The sequence below is a fragment of the Phodopus roborovskii genome, unplaced genomic scaffold (assembly GCF_943737965.1).
Source record: "Phodopus roborovskii unplaced genomic scaffold, PHOROB, whole genome shotgun sequence".
Classification (NCBI taxonomy): Eukaryota; Metazoa; Chordata; class Mammalia; order Rodentia; family Cricetidae; genus Phodopus; species Phodopus roborovskii.
This window is the reverse complement of record NW_026126651.1, coordinates 697883-718754: the sequence shown is the minus strand read 5'-3', so window position 1 is coordinate 718754 and position 20872 is coordinate 697883. Positions and strand designations below refer to the sequence as shown.

The following is a 20872-nucleotide window of genomic DNA, read 5'->3' as shown; positions in this document are numbered from 1 at the left end:
CAAAATCATTTAGAGATTTCTAGTAGTCACACTAGGGTAGAAACAAATGGAGTCAATTTAACAGTATATTTGATTTAGCCCAATGTAGCCAAATTATTATTTCTAGAATCTCAGCTTCCAAAAGCCAACGAATAGCTATGAAATAAAAAACTTAGAATGCCGAGGACTCCAACTGGATGGCATTCCCCTACATATGGAATTGTGGTGGGGGGATGGGAGGGGAGGGTGTTTAGAGTGCATGTGAGAGGGCAGAGAGGGTAAAAGGGAGGGAAGGAGGGAGGGAGGGCTGGAGGGGAGGGAGGGAGAGGGAACTGGGATCGACATGTAAAATAATAAATTAAAAAAAAAATGCTTTGACTCCAAAATTTAACTTGAAGAACAAGTTACTGGGGAAAAGGATTTCTATTTTTGTTTCCACAGAAAAAGAAAAGATGTGGATTCCTTCCAGACTAATGTGGTTTGATCACGCCAGACCGCCTGAAACAGAGTACAAGCTGATCCTACATTCAAAACAGCTGGACAAAACAGCCCTACAGACTACAGCTAGGATATCTGAATCTTCTTTGAATCCCCCAAGACAGTGCCCCTTACCAGCAGGAAGTAGTTTGGAAAGAACGACGCCCAAATTCCCAAATATTGTGTATAAATGTTTTTTTTCATTTAATTGGACTTTGTTATATAAAATTAAATAAAAAATTATAAATTAAAAAAAAAGAATTGTGGGACTCTTTTATGAGGAAGTATTTCACAGTTATTATGGGATTATGAGGGCAGCTGCAAGGAGATGCTCCTCAAGGTTATTTAAACAGTAAACAGTTGTTGGGAGGAGTCTGGTGGCGTAGTTTCCACAGTTGCCTGTAATGAGTGTTTCTCTGTCCTGCCAGCCAGCTTCCAAATAATGACATGGAGACCTCTTATTAATTATCAAAGTTCAACCTATAGCTCAGGCAAGTTCCTAACTAGTTCTTATAACTTATATTAATCCATTTATACTAATCGATTCTACTAATCCACTAATGTGGATCATGCCTGCTACCTCCTGCACGTCTTGCTTCCTGTCCATCTCCTGGCATCTCCAGAGTCCTCTTCCTACTTCCTTTCTGCTTAGAAGTCTAGCCTGTACCTCTGGCTACCTATTGGGCATTCAGCTCTTTATTAAACCAATCACAGTAATATAGCTTCACACAGTGTACAAGTATCCCACAACAGTTGCCAGCCATTTTAGGGTTGGGATGTTTCTGTGAGGCAGTGTTTAAGCTACCCATGCTTCTGGAAGTTATTCCTCACACCCTGTGTCTGTAGGTAAGCCCAATAAACTCACTGTTTCACCAAGATAGACTTTGGTGTAATTGTTTTGGTCTGTCATTTGCTCTCCATCTGGAGTGAATGCAAACAGCATCCCCAGTAAGTAATGCAACAGAAGGATAAGCTTCAGCCCTACAGGGAACAAGTGAGAATGTCAAAAAAGTTGGCTAGTATGGAGACATTGGTCCTCTGTGGACATCTACTCCTCTATGGAGGATGAAGGCCATCTCAGCAATGGAGAACCTAGGATCTGCTGTGTCCTGTGTCTGCTGTCTAGTTCCACATCACCTCACATTACCCATTCTGCTCCTCTGCTAGGGTTTCTGGGAAATTTTACATCAGCAGGCCCATCTTTTCTGGTTCAAACCTGAGTGATGGGAGATGTCATTCTGTAAATATGTTTCTCTTATTGGTTAATGAATAAAGCACTGTTGGCCAATTGGAAAGCAAGATAGGAGGGACTAGGAGACAAGGATGAAAGAGGAAGTAGTAGGGAGGAAATCCAAGATGGAGGATGGAGAGAGAACTCCAGCCCCTCTCTCCAGTAAGATAAGACCACGTGGAAATACTTAGATTAATAGAAATGGGTTAATATTTAAGACAGAGCTAGCCGATAAGAAACTAGTAACTGGCCTACACCTTTATATCTAATATAATGTCTCTCTGTGTTATTTGGGGCTGGCACAGCTGGGGGACCAGGCTGGCGGGAAACTACTCATAACACCTGAGATTTCCCCATCTTAGGCAGATGTGCTGGTTACTTTTTTTAGTTTGACACAAAGTAGAGTCAATAGTAAGAGGAAACCTCAGTTGAGGACGTGCCTCCTTTGGTCTATGGGCATGTCTGTGGGGGTATTTTCTTCATTAATAATTGATGTGGATGGTGTGACTCCTGGGCCAGTTGTGTAAGAAAAACCTCTGATAAGTCATGGAAGCAAACAGTAAGCAGAATTCTTCTGTAGTCCCTCAATTTCTGCCCCAACTTACTTCCTTGAGTTCCTGTGTTGGCTTTCCTCAATGACGGACTGTGTAGCCTGCTAGTTAAATACACCCTTTCCTCCCAGGTTGGTTTTGGCTATGGTGTTTATCACAACAGAAAGCTAACTGGGACAGACCTCCAGAAAATGTCCAAGGCCTCCATTTCTTCACATCTAAAACGAGGCTGTTCCAGATCAACTCCATCTTTCTGGGGCTATGGGAAATAAGCTCATTTATACATTCTTTCAACACTATCTTCTCCTTCAGGGGACACAATTAGAATCTGACAGTCCCCACTTTCATATTGAAATCCTCAAATTGATTCATCTCCAAGTTCTGAAGTCTGCTTTCAACAAGCTATGTAGGGCCACCTACTAAACCCTCTCCACTTGTTAAGGATTTCCAATGGCATAGATGGATTGTTATTTGGGAATTAGCTCACAAAACCATTACAGAAACTTATTAATTATGAAAGCTTGGTGTTAACTTGTGCTTGTTTCTAACTAGCTCTTTTAACTCACTTAAATTAACCCATATTTTAAATCTACATTTTCCATGTGCTCGTTATTTCGTTTCCATTATGCCCATCCTGGTTGTTCCTCATCTGGCTGGTGACTCTGCCTTCTTCTTCCCAGAGCTCTTCTCTGCCTTGAAGTCCCACCTATATCTTTTCTTGCCTGGCTATTGGCCATTCTGTTCTCTACTAAATTAATCACAGTGGGCATTTGTGCTTTTCTTTATAAGTTCTTTCTTGAGTAATTTGTCTCACAAACAATATCTTATATGTTTAAATAAACAATTAATATCTATATTTTTCTTAAATACAAATGCTACAATGGACAGTGAGGTCTCTTAAACTGCAGTCTTCTGTGGCGATTTGAAATGAGACACTTGGTAGCCGGGAGGTAGACATTTGGGGAGGTATTTGGAGGTGTGGCCTTGTAGAAGGAGGTGTCACTGGGGATGGGCTTTGGGGAATCAAACGCCCACACCATTCCCAGTTAGCTTTGCCTTGTGCTGTGGGTGAGTTGAGAGCTTCCAGTAAGCTCCTAATAAACTCTCTTTTTCTGTGTGCTAACCTTGGCAAAGTAAAGACCTGCCAAGGTGTTTGGTGAGGGTAGAGGAAATACAGGATGGGTAGAGGAGGAAGACAGCCATAAGGACCAGCTACGGTGACATGACCAGTTAAAGAAATGAGGGTTATAACTGACATGAATGTTTCTGTCAAATTTTGTTAAAAATGAATGTTTGTGCACACATATGCATTTTAAGTGAATCGCTGTGACTTCTTTCCGTCTTTCTTCATTGGTAACTGTGACAATTTGAATAGGAATGGCTCCCATAGGCCCGATATTTGGGTCTTTAGGGAGTGTTGACACTTGACAGGGGTTAGAGTGGCCTTGTTGGAGGAAATGTGCCCCTGGGCATGGGCTTTGAGATATCAGAAGCTCAAGCCAGGCCTAGTGGCTCACTGTCTCTTCCTGCTGCCCATGGATCCAGCTGCAGAACTCTCAGTCTCCAGCACTGTGTGTGCCTGCACGCCCCATGCTTCCTGCCATGCTCATAATGGACTAAGCCTCTGAAACAGAAGCGAGCTCCAATGAGATGCTTTCCTACATAGACGTTGCCATGGTCATGGTGTCTTTTCATAGCAATAGAACACTAAGGCAGTGTTGGTACCAGTGACTGTAGCATTGCTGTGACAGGCCTGACCACATTTCTTGTTGGTGGAATGTAGATTTTGGATTACGAAAGCATTAAACATTTGAAGTGGGACTTACATACTAGTAGAAGCACAGAAGACAGCCAGGAGTTTTCAGAGGAAAAGAATATTTGTATGTGGCCTAAAGATTATTCTTGTGATTTTCTGGTGAAGAATGTAGCGCTTTCTGACCCAGTCTGAAATATGTCTGAGGTTAAACTGCAGAGTTTTGGGTGAATAGTGTTGACAGAGGAGATTTCAAAGCAGCCTATTATTAACTGTGTTGCTTGATTATTAGGGTCCACTCTTATGCAGATATATAATGAAAAGGGTTAGGCTGAGAAAGGGGAAATATAAAACGCACAGTTTGAGGGGAAAAGGAGCACCAGGAAGTGTAATGGGGCTGAGTTCAGGGTTCAGGGACACAATACAACAGAATAGAGGGAGTGGTGGGCCTCAGAGCAGGGTTCCACCCAGCTAAGTTTCCAATCTTTTTTTTTTTTTTAAATCAAATTTGTTTATTGTTGCTTTTTGCCATTTGGTAGCATTTTACACCCAGGCTTCGATCTTCAGAACACCCTGGATTCAGTAGAAAAACCTTTTAAATGAAGTTTTGAATAACAGAAACTTCTCAGCAGTCAAAATTTGAACTGTAAAAAAAAAAATACATGCAAAACATACTTTTCTGAAAACACTTAACTTTGAACAAAGCACCGAACTACACAAATGCAGACTGAAAACAGCATTTCAACTCCACCAAAAGTAGTCATCATAAAAGGTGTAAAAGTCACCTAAATTCACTAGGCACTGCTCACTTTTTAAACAGGAGACAATAGAAAAGATTGTCCACAAACAGTATCCCAGCTCTATGGCAGGTTTCAGAAACTTCATGTTTTAATAGAGATGAGGTGAGTATGAGGTTATCTGGAACGTGACCTGTATCCTCCACGCTGTAGTAAGGAGAAGGTGAGCACCTTCCGTAAATTTGATCCCTGTCTTGAGCAGCTCTCCATCCACCTTCTCCTCTACCACCTCCTCTGTATGATCTGCTGTAATAGTCCTGATCATCATAACCCGGATCATATCCTCTGTCATAATAATCAAGGCGGCATGACTGCCTATGTAAATCCCTGGTGTTGGGGTATGGGGCCTTTTTGCTATGGAGAAATCAATTCGACGTCCATCAAGCTCCATTCCATTGGCACGTTCTTTAGCTTCCTTGGCATCATCTACATTTTCAAAATATACAAAGGCAAATCCTCTTGAATGTCTAGACTGCTGGTCATATACAATAGACACATCAGCAATGGGGACATATTTAGAGAACACCTCTCTTAGATCTCTTTTTGTGGTGCACAAGCTCAACCCAAACACTCCAAGATAACAGTCGGGATCAGGATTTGCCTGATTTCCAACAAGACGCCTTCGAGTAGACGTGGGAGAATGTCTGTGGCTATGCAGTCTTCGAGAATCTCGGCTGTAAGACTTGCTCCGGGATCGTCTATGGGAGCGAGATCATGATCGTGACCTTGTGTAATGCCTTCTAGAACTTCTGGATCTAGACCTAGATTCAGATCTTGACCTTGATTTTGATCTAGAACGTCTTGAATCTTCCTTGGAGCATGACCTTGCAGGGGTGTGCTGTGCAGATTTCGCTGATCCATGAGCAATTCCACTTCTGGAAGCAGAACAGGATTCCCTTTTGCCGTAGTTCTGCTCTTAGCTGTCGCTCATGCTCAGGATGGCTATCACTGCTCCTGGCCTCTATGGAAGCTGTCCAGCTTCTCTATGCGAGGACACACTGTGAGGTTTGCCGGGGCCGACGCGCTCTGCACCGGTCTAACCAGTTTCCAACTTTTTAAAAGAAATTAAAGAAAAGCTTGTGGCTGGCAATGGTGGTTTACCCCACACCTACTAGCACCTGGGAGGCAGAAGCAGGTGGATCTCTGAGTTTGAGGCCTGCCTGCTCTATAGAGCGAGTTCTAAGACAGCCAAGCTAAGGTAGTGAAGGAAGCCATCAAAACCAGAGAGCTGGTGGGAACATTTGAACAAGGGGGCCATTTTCTAGACCCAGAAATGAGCAGAACTTGGTAGGGGTTGTGAAATTTCCCTTTTGGATTAAGGAAACTGCTTGAGGCCAGCTCTGTGTCAGGAGTGTTTCTGCATGGGGGCCTGAAGAGGTCTTTGCCTGAAGCTGTAAAGGTGAAGCCAGAACTTCACTGGAGACTGCAAGATACTGGCGATGCCAGAGTCATGGGAAACCTGCTAAGGAAAGCTGCTGAGAGGGTGGAGAGAAGTGAGCTTCAGTAAGAAAGCTGGAAGATGGTGATAAGAAATGTTTTCACATCAGACTTGGGAGATGCAGAGTTTGGAGTTTGCTCAGCTGGTTTCCAGTCTTGCTTTGGTCCTGTATTTCCTCATTATGTCCTCTTTCCTATGTTTTGAAATGGTAATATATATTCTATGCCAATGCATGTTGAGAATATGATTTTTCTTTTCTGGTATATCTATTTGGTATTCCATAAGCTTCTTGTGCCTTTATGGGCATGTCCTTCTTTAGATTATGAAAGTTTTCTTCTATGATTTTGTTAAAAATATTTCCTGTGCCTTTGAGCTGTGAATCTTCTATTATTATTATTCTTAGGTTTGACCTTTTCATAGTGTCCCAAGTTTTCTGGATGTTTTGTGTCAGGAATTTTTTACATCTTACTTTTTTTTTTTTTATCATGTCTTCATAGCGTGAGGTTTTCTCTTTTATCTTTTGTATTCTGTTGGTGATGTTTGGGTCTGTAGTTTCTGCTCCCTTGCTTAGATTTCCAGAATTTCCTCAGATTGTGTTTTGCTTTTTGTTTGTTTGTTTTAGTTAATTAATATTATTATGATTTTGCTTGTGTTTTCATTTTCAGGTCTTGAACAGTTTTATTAGTTTCCTTCAACTGTTTTTTCAACTTTTTTTTTCTAGGCTTTCTTGACATTCTTCAAGAGATTTGTTGATTCCTCCAATTTTTTCATTGTCCTTTCCTTGATATCTTTAAAGGGTTTGTTCATCTCCCCGTTAAGGTTCTCCAACGTATTCATAAAGCTTGTTTTAAGGCTTTTTTTTTGTTTCAGCTATGTTGGAATATTCAGGGATTAGTGTAGACGGATGCTGGACTCTGACGGCGCAGGAGACTTCTGCCAAAGGTGTGGGCTAGCATATGGTGCTGAGGAGAGGAGGAGTGGCTGGGGTTAGGCTTTATGCTGGGCAGGCACGAGAGGGGTAGGGGATGATTTACCTGGATTTCAGGGAGCTGGCCTGGCCAGCAAATATATTTAACATAGTCTGCTGTTAAGGAATTACAAATGAAAACTAGATGAGATGCTAACAGATACCAACCAGAATGGCTGGAAATAATGAATGGATAGATAAATACTTATACATCTTTATAATCCCAAATGCTAGTGTGGGTGTGGCACAGAGTTCATAAACTCACTCAGTAGGAGATTACAATCAACCCACTTCCACTCAGTACAACTGAGGAAGTCAAGTGCGAAGTCACAGTGAAAGCTTGGTACTGACCCAAGTTGGCAGAAGATGTATAATACTTGTATGTACCAATGCACATTTAAGATAAATCAATATTACATAATCTGAAAAATATCTTTTCCCATGTTTTTATACTGAATCTTTCCCCCCTCTTTTTAAACACCTAAAATTCGAAAACTGGGTAGGATAATGGGAAATGGAAAGTGAAACCAGAATCTAAAAAATCCTTCTGTTCACATTAGACTTGGAAGGCAAGAAAGTAAAATTACTCATCAGTATTTTATTATTATAATTGATAAATTATGAATCAATTGTAGTGGCAAAACTTTTATCCCAACGCGAAGAGTTTCAATACATGCCACTATGTTTCGTGCTGTGATGATAATGAACCAAACCTCTGACCTATAAGCCAGCCCCAATGACATGTTTTCCCTTATGAGAACTGGTGTGGTCACGGTGTCTCTTCACAGCAACACAAGACTGACTAAGACATCATTTTACTGTTACAGGGCGGAAACATTTTTATTGATATTTGGACCAGTTTCTCCTCCCTCCTATCTACGAAGACCCTGTCCACCTCCCCATCCATCCATCTTCAAGCCTTCTTTCTCTCTCTCTCTCTGTTTAGAAAACGAGCAGGGCATTAGAAAAGAAAGAAAGAAACAAGATTAAAAAAAAGGAAGAAAGAAAAAGAGAAATCCACACACACTAAAAATACCAATAAAACCCACAAAAACACAAAATTGGAAACCACAATATACAAGTAAAATAATAATTAAAAAATGCCCAAAACAAAGCAATATGAGATGACAAAAAAAAAAAAAAAAAAAAAATCTCCCAAAATACCACTGAGTTCATTTTGAGTTTGCTGTCTGCTGTTGGCCTGCCCTTAAATGATTGAGTGAAACACAATTTTCCTTTGCGAGGGGCTGTCAATTGGAGATAACTTGTTGGTTAGGGATGGGAGCTCGGGTCCACTCTCCCTCTCAGCCCTGGGTCCCGTCTGGCTTTGTATCTGCACAGGCTGCTTCAGCCTCTGAATTCATGTGTCCATCAGTCCTGCTCTGTTTGGAAGGCCATGTTTCCTCGGTGTCATCCGTCCCCTCCGACTCTCCCAAACTTTCTAATCTTCTGCATAGATTCCTGAGGGGTGAGGCTTGATAGTGACATCTCATTTGGAACTGAGTTTTCCAGGGTCTCAAGGTGAGGAAAATTTTTGAAGGATAAAAAACAGCTTTATGAACCTAAGAAGAATTGCTGAAACAAAGGAATTCGAGGGAACCAATATTATTCCATTGTGATACCATGTGTGTGCATACCACATCTAGGAAATGAAAAACAGTATAATCAAGGCACCAATTGTCCAAAAATTATCTATTCATTCCCAGAAATTGTAGACAAAATTTCAGTGAAACTTTCAGAAGCTGGGGGTAGTGGCGCACGCCTTTAATCCCGGCACTCAGGAGGCAGAGGCAGGTGGGTCTCAGTGAGTTCAAAGCCATCGTGGTCTACAAAGCAAATTTCAGGACAGCCAAGGTTGTAACACAGTGATACCCTGTCTAAAAAAAAAAAAAAAAAAACAAGAAAGAAAGAGAGGAAGGAAGGAAGTAAAGGAGGGAGGGATAGAGGAAGGAAGGAAGAAAGGAAGGAAGGAAAAGAAAAAGGAAGAAAAATTTCAGACACATGAATGCAGAGACAGCTACAAATTGAGAAGCTAAATGTAATGTTTATGGTATATAATTAGAAAAAAATGTCTAGAGAATTTTGAACATCATGGAGAATTTGCAATGAGTCCACTGAAGGAGATGCCCTAAGCCTGCTGATCTGTTTTCTGCAGCCCACAGCCATTGCCTTCACAGTTGGGAAATGTTTCCCCCAATAGCAGCAGGAGTCATCTCCGCTACATGCCAGCATGCCTCAGTTCCAGCTTGGGAGTCTCCTTGCCAGGTCCTCTGAGAACGAAGTACCAGAGATGTCTGTTTCTGTTCCTATATTGTCCAGTATCATGTCTCCAGAGTCTCGTTGTTCCTCCTCTGAGCAGTCAGAAAACTCCGGGCAGTCCACCCCAATGCTTGTCTCCTTCACACTCCCTCTTCACACAGTCTCAAGGAAAGCTCTTAGATATGATCAAAGGGGACCCATTTTTCTCTATGCAGAAAGTATCACCCAGTGGGAAAGATGATGACAGGGGTAAGGGAGGAAGGGAGGTAGAGTCAAGTATGGTGCATGCTGTTCTTAGGGTCCCAGAAGTGGACCTGGGTGGTGGGTGGCTGACCTTTAAGTATCAAGGGTCCTGACAGTGCTGGGTGTGAAGCTCCTCCTCCCAAGGCAGCCACTGTCCTGGCCTCACCCCTGCTTCGGGTGGGGCTTCCTCCAGGCCTTGCACCTCTTAGTTCCTCAGAGAAGAGCCCAGAGAGACAGACTTCTGGTGGCCCAGCTGGACATGCTGCTGCTGTTGCTGCTGCTCTGGGGCGTGAAGGGGGTAGAGGGTGGAGATGACGCCCTGAAGGGTTACACTCTGAGTGTGAAAAGGAAGATAGTGGTGCAAGAAGGCCTGTGTGTCCTGATACCCTGTAAGTTCTCCTACCCCAAGGAGAAATGGACTGACTCAGACCCCATTCATGGATACTGGTTCTGGGATGGAGGAAACAGAGAGCTTGATTCTCCAGTGGCCACAAATAACCCACAGCGGCCAGTACTGAAGGAGACCCAGGGCCGATTCTCCCTGCTGGGACACCCAGGGAGGAATGACTGCTCCCTGGACATCAGAGAGACCAGGAAGGAGGATGTCGGGTCTTACTTCTTTCGCCTGGAGAGAGGACAACTGAAGTTAAATTATCTCTTGAACAAGATGACTCTGCATGTGACAGGTCAGACATGACTTGCAGAGAAGCCATCATGGGTGCCACAGGGCAGGCTTGGGATAGCTGGGTCTGAGCATCAGGGCTCAGGGGAGGAGCTGGGTCAGAGCCGGGCTTGCCTCCAATTCTCCCCTCTCCTCTCCAGCCCTCACTGAAACCCCCCGCATCCTTATCCCGAAGACCCTGGAGGCGGGCCGTCCCAGCAACCTGACCTGCTCTGCGCCTTGGGCCTGTGGGTCCCCCACCTTCTCCTGGACTGGTGCCTCTGTGTCAGTCTTGAGCACCAACACCACTGGTTCCTCAGTGCTGACTGTCATCCCCCAGCCCTGGGACCATGGCACCGACCTCACTTGTCAGGTGACCCTGCCTGGATCTGGTGTGACCACAAGAATGACCATCTGTCTCAATGTGTTATGTGAGTCTAGGGTGGGACACCGTGTCTTTGATGGATAGATACCCAAAGGGACAGTGGGGATGAAATTAAGGTCTTATACTGAAACACTGAATATGGTTGTGGGCAGATCAGAACCTGATGGAACCAGATGGAACCACACTGTCCTCACCTAGGCAGCTACTGAGGTCAGAGGAAGGGTGTCCACCTTGACTTTTCTCTAATGAGTCTACTGTGTCATCCTTTCTCAGATGCTCCAAAGAATGTAACCATGACTATCTACAAAGGGGTTGGTTCAGGTAAGAGAAGAAATTCTGGATGGGGGATGCAAGACCTGTTCATTAAAGGGCAAATCCTGTCCTTCCCCATACTAGATTTACTCTGGATATAGCAACCCCTCACAGGGAGACAGTGTTTTCTCCCCAGCTGAAACTTTATTGGCCATGTGAGCATCTGTCCCCAAATACCCTCACTCCCAAGGAGTGACCTTGACCACAATAGCACAGGTCAACCCTAACATAGCCAACGGTCATAACATGTTCTTCTCATACATCTTTTGGACCAGCCTCCAGCTTCAGCTCTTCCTTCCTCTTAGCTTTGATTTGAGTGATTGGGGAAGAGACTCTTCCACAAGTGTGTATATTCAGAACACATGGTGATCTGTCCCCTGAACTTCAGTCACCTCTCAAGGTGTGGTCAGTGTCCACACAGGCTGAGGGAGTTGAGACTGTATTTGTGTACCTGAAGGTCTGACAGGGAACTAAATGTTAACAGCTCAGATGGTTTTTGGTCTCCAAGTCTTTGGTCAATCATATGTGGATGGATTCTGACTCTAGGGATCCCTGTATTAATAGGCAGCCGAGGTACTAATTTCATTCTTTCAACAGAAATGCACGGGTAAATCTATGCTCACAAATGTGTGTTCATCTGCGGAATAAATCCAAATTTTGAGAGAAGTGGTACGATATTTTCCATCAAGATTATATTTTGAGCACTGTGGGATGATAAGTTGTGCGTTTTAGAGCCTCACCTCCCATTGGTAACTTTACCAATAGAGAACAATGGAAATATCTGTATGTCTTTTAGAAATGTATTTGGTCTTTCACAGTTTTATACACACATACACATATATACTTTGCTATTGCCCTTCCTCCCTTATCTCTTCCTCCCTCCTGCTTCCATGTCTTTTGTTTGTGGCCCACTGCATTTAATCAGGGTTAGCAGGATGAGCAGTGGATGGGGTTACTTATCTGAGAAAGGACTTTACCAGTGGCTACATTACTGAGGACTTTGATTTTCTCCCCACTCCTTGTCAGCAACAATAACTTCTCAGAGATGGGTAGAACTGCTTAAGCCCCGCCCCCCATCCATAACTCTAAGGTTGATGGGCGCTATCTAGTGCAGGTCCTGTTCGGGTAGCCACAGTTCATGGGTGAAACAAGCATGTTATATCCAGGAGACTGATTCACTGCATTTTCTCTGTCTGCCTGCTCTTACATCTTCCCTTCCCTTCTTCCACGATGTTCCCAGGGCATTTCTCCTGTGTGAACGTCATACCTTAATGGTATAGTTCATACATTTTTTGAGAGCAGATATAAGTACACAATATCCAAGGCTGGCCTTGAGCTGTGATTCTCTGAGAGGTGGGATTTCAGGTCTGTGTGTACCACCATGCACACATCAGTCACTGTTCTTTCATTCCTGGAACTACTATGAATACTCTTTATGTAGTTCGCTTTTTATTATTTAGTCTTGAACACTCTTTCCAAGATAGAGAAATTACCAATTCCTTTTGAAATGAATTATAAATGTACTTCACACTATCCTATTTCCATGAAGTTCAGAAGTTTGTTGAAAGCAGAAGGAATTTTCTATAGTCACATTGACCTACCCAAACATGTTATGATTTCCACATGTGAGTTTATTCTCTCTCTCTCTCTCAGACTGACTGGAGGTGTCTGCCACCCTGACCTTATCCACTTTCTCCATTCAACCTGAGGATCCTTCCTGTGTTCTTTTGATGATTCTAGCCTTGTGCAGTTTTGCATTCTCTGTCCTTTCTGGGGTCCTCTTCTACCTTCATCATGTTCTGGCTTCAAGCTTGACCCTTCCTCATGACTTTGGGTATAAGTAGACAGATATCCTTCCTCCAACAAGCACTCTTGGACCACAAGATATAGGGTGCCTATGAGCTGACATTTCTTCCAAACCAGAACAATTCCTGGAGGGAGAAGGGATGTTCATGACTGATGGAGCTACTGTAATTTATGAGATCTTGGAAACTCAAAAAGTTAAAAGAATCACAAAGTCCCTTCCACAAGTTACATAAACAGTGAAAAAAATCACACACACACACACACACACACACACACACAGAGACACACACAGACACACGCACAGAGACACACACATACACACACAAAGAGAGAATGGGGGTGGGACTCATCAGAGGAGCTGCCTGCATCTGTACACCTAATCTTTTTTGGGGGGAACAGTATTTGTTTATTTTTTATATGTATTAAGTATTTTTTATTTTAATTTGAAACATCCTTGTTTTACATGTCAATCCCAGTTCCTGCACCCTCCTATCTTCCCCTGCTCCCTCCACCAACCCCCATCCCATCCTCTTTCTGCTCCCCAGGGAGGGTGAGTCCTTCCATGGGGAGTCTTCTAAGTCTGCCATATCATTTGGGTCAGGGTCTAGGCCCTTCCCCATGTGACTAGGCTGAGGGAGTGTCCCTCCATGAGTACACCGAATCATTACTCATCTCCTTCTGTGATCTTCTTCCTTCTCTTGACTTCGTTGTCACTAATGACTCCGTGTTTCTTCCTCTCCAGCAATCACAGCTATGAGAAATGGCTCAACACTGACTGTATTGGAAGGAGAGTTCCTTCGTATGGTCTGTATGGTTGATAGTAACCCTCCTGCCAGTCTGAGCTGGACCCATGAGAACCTCATTCTGAGTTCCATGCAGTCCCCAATTCCTGGGTTGATAGAGCTACCTCAAATGCACCTGGGATATGAAGGAAAATTCACCTGCTCTGCACAGAATGCCCTCGGATCTCAGCACATTTCTCTGAGCCTGTTCTTAAAGCGTGAGTGTCAAGTGACAGGTAACGGGACCACCCATTCTTTGGAAGGATCCAGGGTTCTTGGTCACTGAATAGCAAAGGAAGAGCATGAGCCCTTCTTTGCCTCACATTTGTTCACATCCGTGTGCTTGAGGTTCAGAGCTCTGGATAGTCAGCATGTAGGGTGGGGTACTCATATGGTCTTAAGTTCAGGGATGAGGGGGCATTTAGAGGATCCTACTGAGAGAGGAAGGTCTTTGGGCGGTGGTTAGCCCATGATGCTAGCGAGCACTGACCACGTTTCTGCAGGGAAATCAGGGCTGATGGCAGAGGTGGTGCTGGTGGCTGTGGTAGAGGCAGCTGTTAAAGTTCTGCTTCTTGGGCTGTGCCTCATAATCCTCAGGTGAGTGCTGCCCCCAGAGAGGGAGGATGCATGGGGGAAGATGCTAGTACCAGAGTCTCAGTACTGGGGTAGTAGAAATGGTCTGGGGTGTGGGGAGAGGTGACAGAATTGTAGGCAGTGAGAACTCCACAGGTGCCGACCCCCGCTGTCACTCATATAGGAAGACATTGGTTTCAAACAAGGGTGTCTTGGGATAGCGCTGGTCTCCCCCTCAGTTACCCATCCAGCCTTTGATTAGGACCCAGGGGAGGTGGCTGCCGGAGTGCCCCTGGTCTCTTCACTCAGAGTGAGATCTTGTAGGAAGAAGATAAGGGCAGCAGTGCACAGGGACTCTGCAGACATGGCTGCCAGTTCGTGTCTCGGGTGAGTGGAGTGGGTCGCTATACTTGTCTCACTTCCTTTTGCACTTTTCTTGTAATGACCACAGAGTGACCTGCCTGGCTCAGCACGGCCACAGGTCAGCTGTCCAACCCCATCCTAAGCCCTTGCCCCCTGACGATGGGCAGGACATGCATGGCCAGCTCATTGCTAAGTTACTCAGATCATTATGGGCTGGCTGTCCATGCTGCAAGCTAGTGAGTCTCTGTTACTTTCCTAATCATTCAGGTAAAATGTTACCCTTCTCAAGAACTCTGATGCTTTGTCAGCTTAGAGCAGTAGCCAAGGCTCCAATTGTTACAAAACAGATTTCAGAAATGGGTATTTTAAGGTTGCTACTGTTATTAGTCTTCCCATTAATCAACAAAGTTTCAATGAGCTACTAATCCAATTCTAACAGAGTACTATACACCATACTATGCCACCTTAAGCTCAAAATTAGTGTGCTAAAGATCTGTCAGTTACATAAATATTAATTCTTTCAGCCGAATTGTTTCTAACATGAGTATGCTGCTAATGTGCCTAATGTTTATGTTTTCACAAACTCAAAGGATTCTTGTAAGTTCCAGGGAGCTGAATTGGACCCATCCAAATAGGTCATATTCACTCCAAATAAAATATCACTCAAATTTACTCAACCTTTTCCTGGCCCCAGGACTCCCTTCCCTCACCCCCGAAACCCCTCCCTCATCTTACAATTCTCCCCTCAAGTACCAGGACCTAAGAAAAATTTTTTTTTCTAAACTTAACTTTGTCCTCTGCTCTGCCAACATCTTGCCAGGTCTCAAAGAGACACCAGAGTTCCATACTGTCAGGACTGCCAGCTACCAGGACGTGGCAGCACCCCAGCTTTCTCAGATCCCCCAAAGATGATCAATGCCCCCAAGTCAGCAGGAAGCAGTCTTGGGAACTCGACATCCTTATTCCCTAACCTGCCACACCCAACCCCACACCTTTTTAATAATAATAAGAGGTGGGAATGTTGGAAACCAGCACCCTAACAATAGGCGGGACATGCTGACCCCACCCCCTAACAATAGGTGTGACACGCATGGTCATGTCATTGCTACATCACTGCGTAGGGGACTCAGTTTCCCTTTTAAAACAAGCACCACACCCCCCTCTCTTTTGCTTTCTCTCTTTTGCTCTCTCCTGCTTTCCACTGGCTACCAGCTACCCCTCCTCTTTCCCCCCTCCCCCTTCTCTCTTCTTCTGTTCCTGGTGCCTCTATGTCTCTTCCCTTCCCCCTCACTCCCCTTTCTAAATAAACTCCCCATTTAAGCTCTATCTGCCTGGCATGTTATTCTCTCCTGCCTCGGTCACCTTCACCTGCTATGGAACCTGCTATGCTCTCCCACGTGGTCCCTTGCCTTGGGACTCCACTCACTTGGAACCCTCACCCAGGACCACTTACCCCCACCCCTTCTCCAGCCTTTATTCCCATAACTGTAACTAAAGAACAGCACTCACCAAGCACCATGATGCTCCTGGTCTCATCTGTACCCAGATCCAGGGGTGGATCTCTACCATGAGCTCTCTCCACCCTTCTTCATGCCGTGAAACACCAATTGGTCTCTCTCTCTCTCTCTCTCTCTCTCTCTCTCTCTCTCTCTCTCTCTCTCTCTCTCTCCTCACTTTGGACCAGCCTTACCCCTTTTTTCTACCTGAATTTTGATCATCTCTGGTCCTCAAATATTCCTAGTCACAGAATTCCCCTCATCCACGATGTCCATGTTTTTTTATTCTGGCCCTCAAGAATGAGGTTCCTGATGCAACCATTGCCCACTTCTGCCACTACTTCCTGAACAATCCTGACCCCTCACCATAGATGGAGATGGGCAGACATCACAGCCTGCTGTGGGGCCTTGCACAGTCTGTGTGCTGCTGGACTGTCTTCCCCATGTTCCCTGATGACTGCATCATGAATTTCCCCTCCCCCTACGTTGAAAATTGTGTATTTATGAGTCTCCACACCTCAAAGCCCTTCCCCAAGCTTTCCCTCCTTCCCCTTACCTGAGCACCTCAACCTCTAGCCACATGTTACTCTGGGTAGGCGTGTGTTTGCCATGCACCTCAGACCATGTGCAGAAGTGACTATTACTACATGTGGACCATTTTCCTGGGTGCCAGGCATACCTTAGGACACAGAACTATTCCATTCCATTACCAAAGATTGACTGATGTAAAGATGAGAGCAGGAATAAAAATATGCAATGAATTATTATGTCAACTGGAGATGTGAGTGTACAGACAGCTGACACAGGAGAGGAGTTGGTGACATGAGTGATGCTTGGAACGCTCTCAGGATGAGAGCAGGAAGCCTCTTTGAGTCTGCTGGAGGAAGATGCCTCAAGGAGATGGACTGGGGAACAGTGTGCCCAACGGCTTAGGGTGTGGAACTCACAGAAAGAGCAGATTTAGAGTAAGTGGAGGCAGATGGAGGGCAGTGGGAGATGCTAACCTATAGGGCGTGGTAAGAGACAAGAGGCCTTTGAGAGATGCAGAGCTGTGACTGGATTTTCATGAAGGGGCAGGGCTACTCAGCTTCCTGGAGGAGGTGCAGTGGCATGCACCTGGCAGGCCACATGCTGATGTGCACTGCCACAGCCAGCTCAGGCCAACAGAGATGTAATGGCTGTTGACAGAGAAGGTCAGAAAAGATCTGGGGCTGCGTCAGGATGCTTCCGAGCACCAGGAATGGGGGTTCCTGCTCCCGCCAATGGTTGGTGTGAATGGAAAGTGCCAATTCCCAGAGGTGTCTTCCATGCACATGGTGATGTCACCAGGGTGTGTCAAGCTTGTGGAGGGAGGACAGGGTCAAGGGTCAGATTCAGTGTGCCAATGCCACGCTGGGAAACGTGATGCCCACAGGGGTGGGATCAGTGAGCACAGCCAGCCAATCAGAAACAGCTGTTCCCGAGGCCCTTTAGCAACAGCAAGTGTTTGCTTAATAATTACGATAATTATTTGAATTGCCTTCGGATATTTTCACTAAGTCTTTTCTGCTTATTAAAGTAAATGTAAAAACTAAAAATTAGAGGTTAAAGAGACTGGCTCAAAGTTTAAAATCACTTATTGCTCTTGCAGAGCTCCCAGGCTTGGATCCCAGCGCCCACACCTTCTGGATTTCCTTTTCTGGACATATAGGCAGGCAAAACATAAATAATTTTATTCATGCACAAACAAGATTTTAAGATTGAAAGGTAGTGTCCTGGGCTGGAGAGATGTCTCAGAGGTTAAGAGCACTGACTGCTTTTCCAGAGGTCCTGAGTTCAATTCCCAGCAACCATACGGAGACTGACAACGATCTGTAATGAGATCTGGTGCACAGGCATACATGCAGGAAGAACATGGTATACATAATAAATAAATATTAGAAGAAGAAGAAGAGGAGGAGGAAAGTTAGTTCCTGGTATAGAATGTTGCGGGTGGCCATGGCAGAGGAGCAACAGGTGGCAACTGAGCTTCAGGAGTTCGGTTCACCAGAACCCGCGGCTCTGATGGCTGACTCTCAGATGGGCAAGGCTCTGAGGGCTTGGGCTCCAGGATGTCTCTTGCTTCTGTTGCGCCTTTACAAGTTTGCCACTGCCATTTGTCTCTGGTATCTGGCATGGTGTGAATGGGTGTTGGGGGGTCCCCACGGCCCTTAGTATAGTGTGATTATCTCATGGAAGTTTCCCCTTCTACTGGGCGCTTTGATCTGTGGGTTAGTATGAAGATGATTTCCTCTGAATCTGTACTATTTAACTGAAGTAATTATTCTACACAATAGCAGTGTTAAATAGAATTTTGATGATTAAGGGGCTTTAACAAATGTCTTAAAGGACTACAACAGAGGCCAGGTTGGTGGAAAATTTAATACAGGCTAAGGTAGGCTACAGTGTTGTCCCCACTCATGATAAAAGGGGCCACAGAGGATAGAAAACAGGAACAAGGAAGTGTCACACGGCTAGGACATACTAGTTTCTCTTGAAAAGACTGTGGCCTATGCTAATGACTAAGGAAAACAACTGAGTCAGTCCCAGGAGCCAGGCTAGTGCAAGTTCTTTTAATCTTAATATTGGGAAATATAATTGTGGGTTTCAGTGTGAACCATAGCTAAAACAAAGCTTTAAATAATGACTTCATGTAAAAAAAAAAAAAAGAGTTAAGATAACTGGACAGGACTCTAAAATATAAAACATGAAAGTGCCAGTTTCCTGGCAATTATAAAACTACCCCCTCATGTAAACAGTTATGGCTGAAAGGCCCCTGATCCGAGAAACCTGAAGGAAGAATGTGTATCCGAATGTGGGTTGGTAAGAGAATGTGTAAGGATGTGCTTAATAATGTAATGGGGTTGACCTGTAATAATGTAATGGGGTTGACCTGTTCCAGGAAAAAAAATATGTTTTTATGGTGATAATGTAGTAACTTCTGGTTTTGGGGGAAACCTTTGTAATGAACTTAGCATGAGGATTATAAAAAGGGTGTCTGAAAAATAAACAGATGATAGATAGACCCTCGGGATATGTGTGTGTGTGTGTGTGTGTGAGTGTGTGTGTGTATGTGGTGTGTGTGTGAGTGTGAGTATGTGGTGTGTGTGTGTGTGTGGTGTGTGAGTGTGTGTGTGTGGTGTGTATGTGGTGTGTGTGTGTGGTGTGTGTGAGAGAGTGTGTGTGGTGTGTGTGTGTGGTGTGTGTGAGAGAGTGTGTGTGAGTGTGTGTGGTGTGTGTGAGAGAGTGTGTGTGAGTGTGTGTGTGAGTGAGTGTGTGTGGTGTGTGTGAGTGTGTGTGTGAGTGTGTGTGATGTGTGTGTGATTGTGTGAGTGTGTGTGTGTGGTGTGTGTGAGTGTGTGTGTGAGTGTGTGTGTGTGGTGTGTGAGTGAGTGTGTGTGTGTGGTGTGTGAGTGAGTGTGTGTGGTGTGTGTGTGTGAGTGTGTGTGATGTGTGTGTGATTGTGTGTGTGAGTGTATATGTGTGGTGTGTGTGTGAGTGTGCGTGAGTGTGTGTGTGTGGTGTGTGTGTGTGAGTGTGTGTGATGTGTGTGTGATTGTGTGTGTGAGTGTATATGTGTGGTGTGTGTGTGAGTGTGCGTGAGTGTGTGTGTGTGGTGTGTGTGTGTGAGTGTGTGTGTGTGTGTGTGTTCCCCTTTTCACCATTCCTAGAGAATTAAGTTTTACACCTTCATTTAGAAAGGTCAATTGAGTGATTAGACCTCTGACTCTGTGGCTCCTGAAGGTTGGTCCTCCCAGTAGCAGAATGAATTTTTTATGAATACTCACCACCTCTCTTTATACTCCTCTAGAGATTGTGCTTATTTATAGCGGACAGCGTGATCTCTGAAGTATATGTCCACTGTAAGAAGACTCGCCTCACTCACACCCTCATTCACAAACATCTTGGCACCGCCGTGCTCTTGTGGAGACTGGCTGCTTTCTGCTCCTGTTTGCCGCTCTTTGCTTTGTCATCAGAGCATTTGAAATGTAGACTGCGCAGTTCTGGAATATGCAGCTCCAGTGTGATCATCTACGGAGTGGCTGATTCCCAGCATCTTCCTCTGCTCGCAGAGGATCACTCGCACTTTCGCCAAACTGCAACTCTTGCCGTCAGACTCTGGCGCCAGCCACTCTGTGCCTACTATAGTCCTTCCTGTGAACTGGAACCTTTCAGATTGCACATAAACCGTCACAACGTGGCAACCATCATTCTAGATCTGTCTTGTGTGACATCCTCTAAGTTCACCTGTTTTTGCAAATGGTGGGATTGTCTGTTTTTTAATAGTAACAATAATTCATTACTATTATAACATAAATTATAGATAATAATAATTATTCCTCATCCCCCTTCTCCTTCCCCTTCCTCTCCTCCTACTCTTCTTTCCTCCTCCCCTTCTTTTTCCTCCCCTTTTCTCCATCCATTACCCCATCTTTTCCAACGCCCCCCATCAGTAGACATTTGGTTTAATTCCCTTTTGTGGCTGTAATGGGCAGAGGTGTAGGTGTCTCATTGAGGCATTGACTCCATCCCCTTTAGCTGACAGAACTTCCAAGAATAGTTCTGCAGTGAGGATGTTCTATGTTTTAATTTTTTTTTAAAAAATCTTCATTCTAATTAACACAGTATCTGTACTAATTTATGTCTCCACAGAAGTGTAAAAGGATTTTCTTTGCCCCACATCCTTGGGACACTCATCTTTTCTTTTTAAATTGTTTATTTTTATTTCATGAACATTTTTGCCCAGGTCCAGGCAATATCCGCGTAAGTTAGAAGAAAGC

At 44.5% G+C, this 20872-nt stretch overlaps 1 protein-coding gene and 1 pseudogene across 1 annotated transcript; one reads left to right on the top strand and one right to left on the bottom strand.

Annotated features, from left to right (window-relative positions):
- Nucleotides 1-4879: 4879 nt before the first annotated feature.
- LOC127213735 (transformer-2 protein homolog beta-like) lies at nucleotides 4880-5719 on the bottom strand (annotated as a pseudogene).
- A 4225-nt stretch (nucleotides 5720-9944) lies between these two features.
- On the top strand, nucleotides 9945-20535 carry LOC127213913 (sialic acid-binding Ig-like lectin 12). Its single transcript, XM_051174374.1, has 7 exons — nucleotides 9945-10381; nucleotides 10518-10787; nucleotides 11015-11062; nucleotides 13602-13859; nucleotides 14145-14238; nucleotides 14539-14601; nucleotides 19903-20535. The coding sequence occupies exons 1-7, from the start codon at nucleotides 9955-9957 to the stop codon at nucleotides 19919-19921; spliced, it is 1179 nt and encodes a 392-aa protein (XP_051030331.1). The 5' UTR covers nucleotides 9945-9954; the 3' UTR covers nucleotides 19922-20535.
- Nucleotides 20536-20872: the final 337 nt, after the last annotated feature.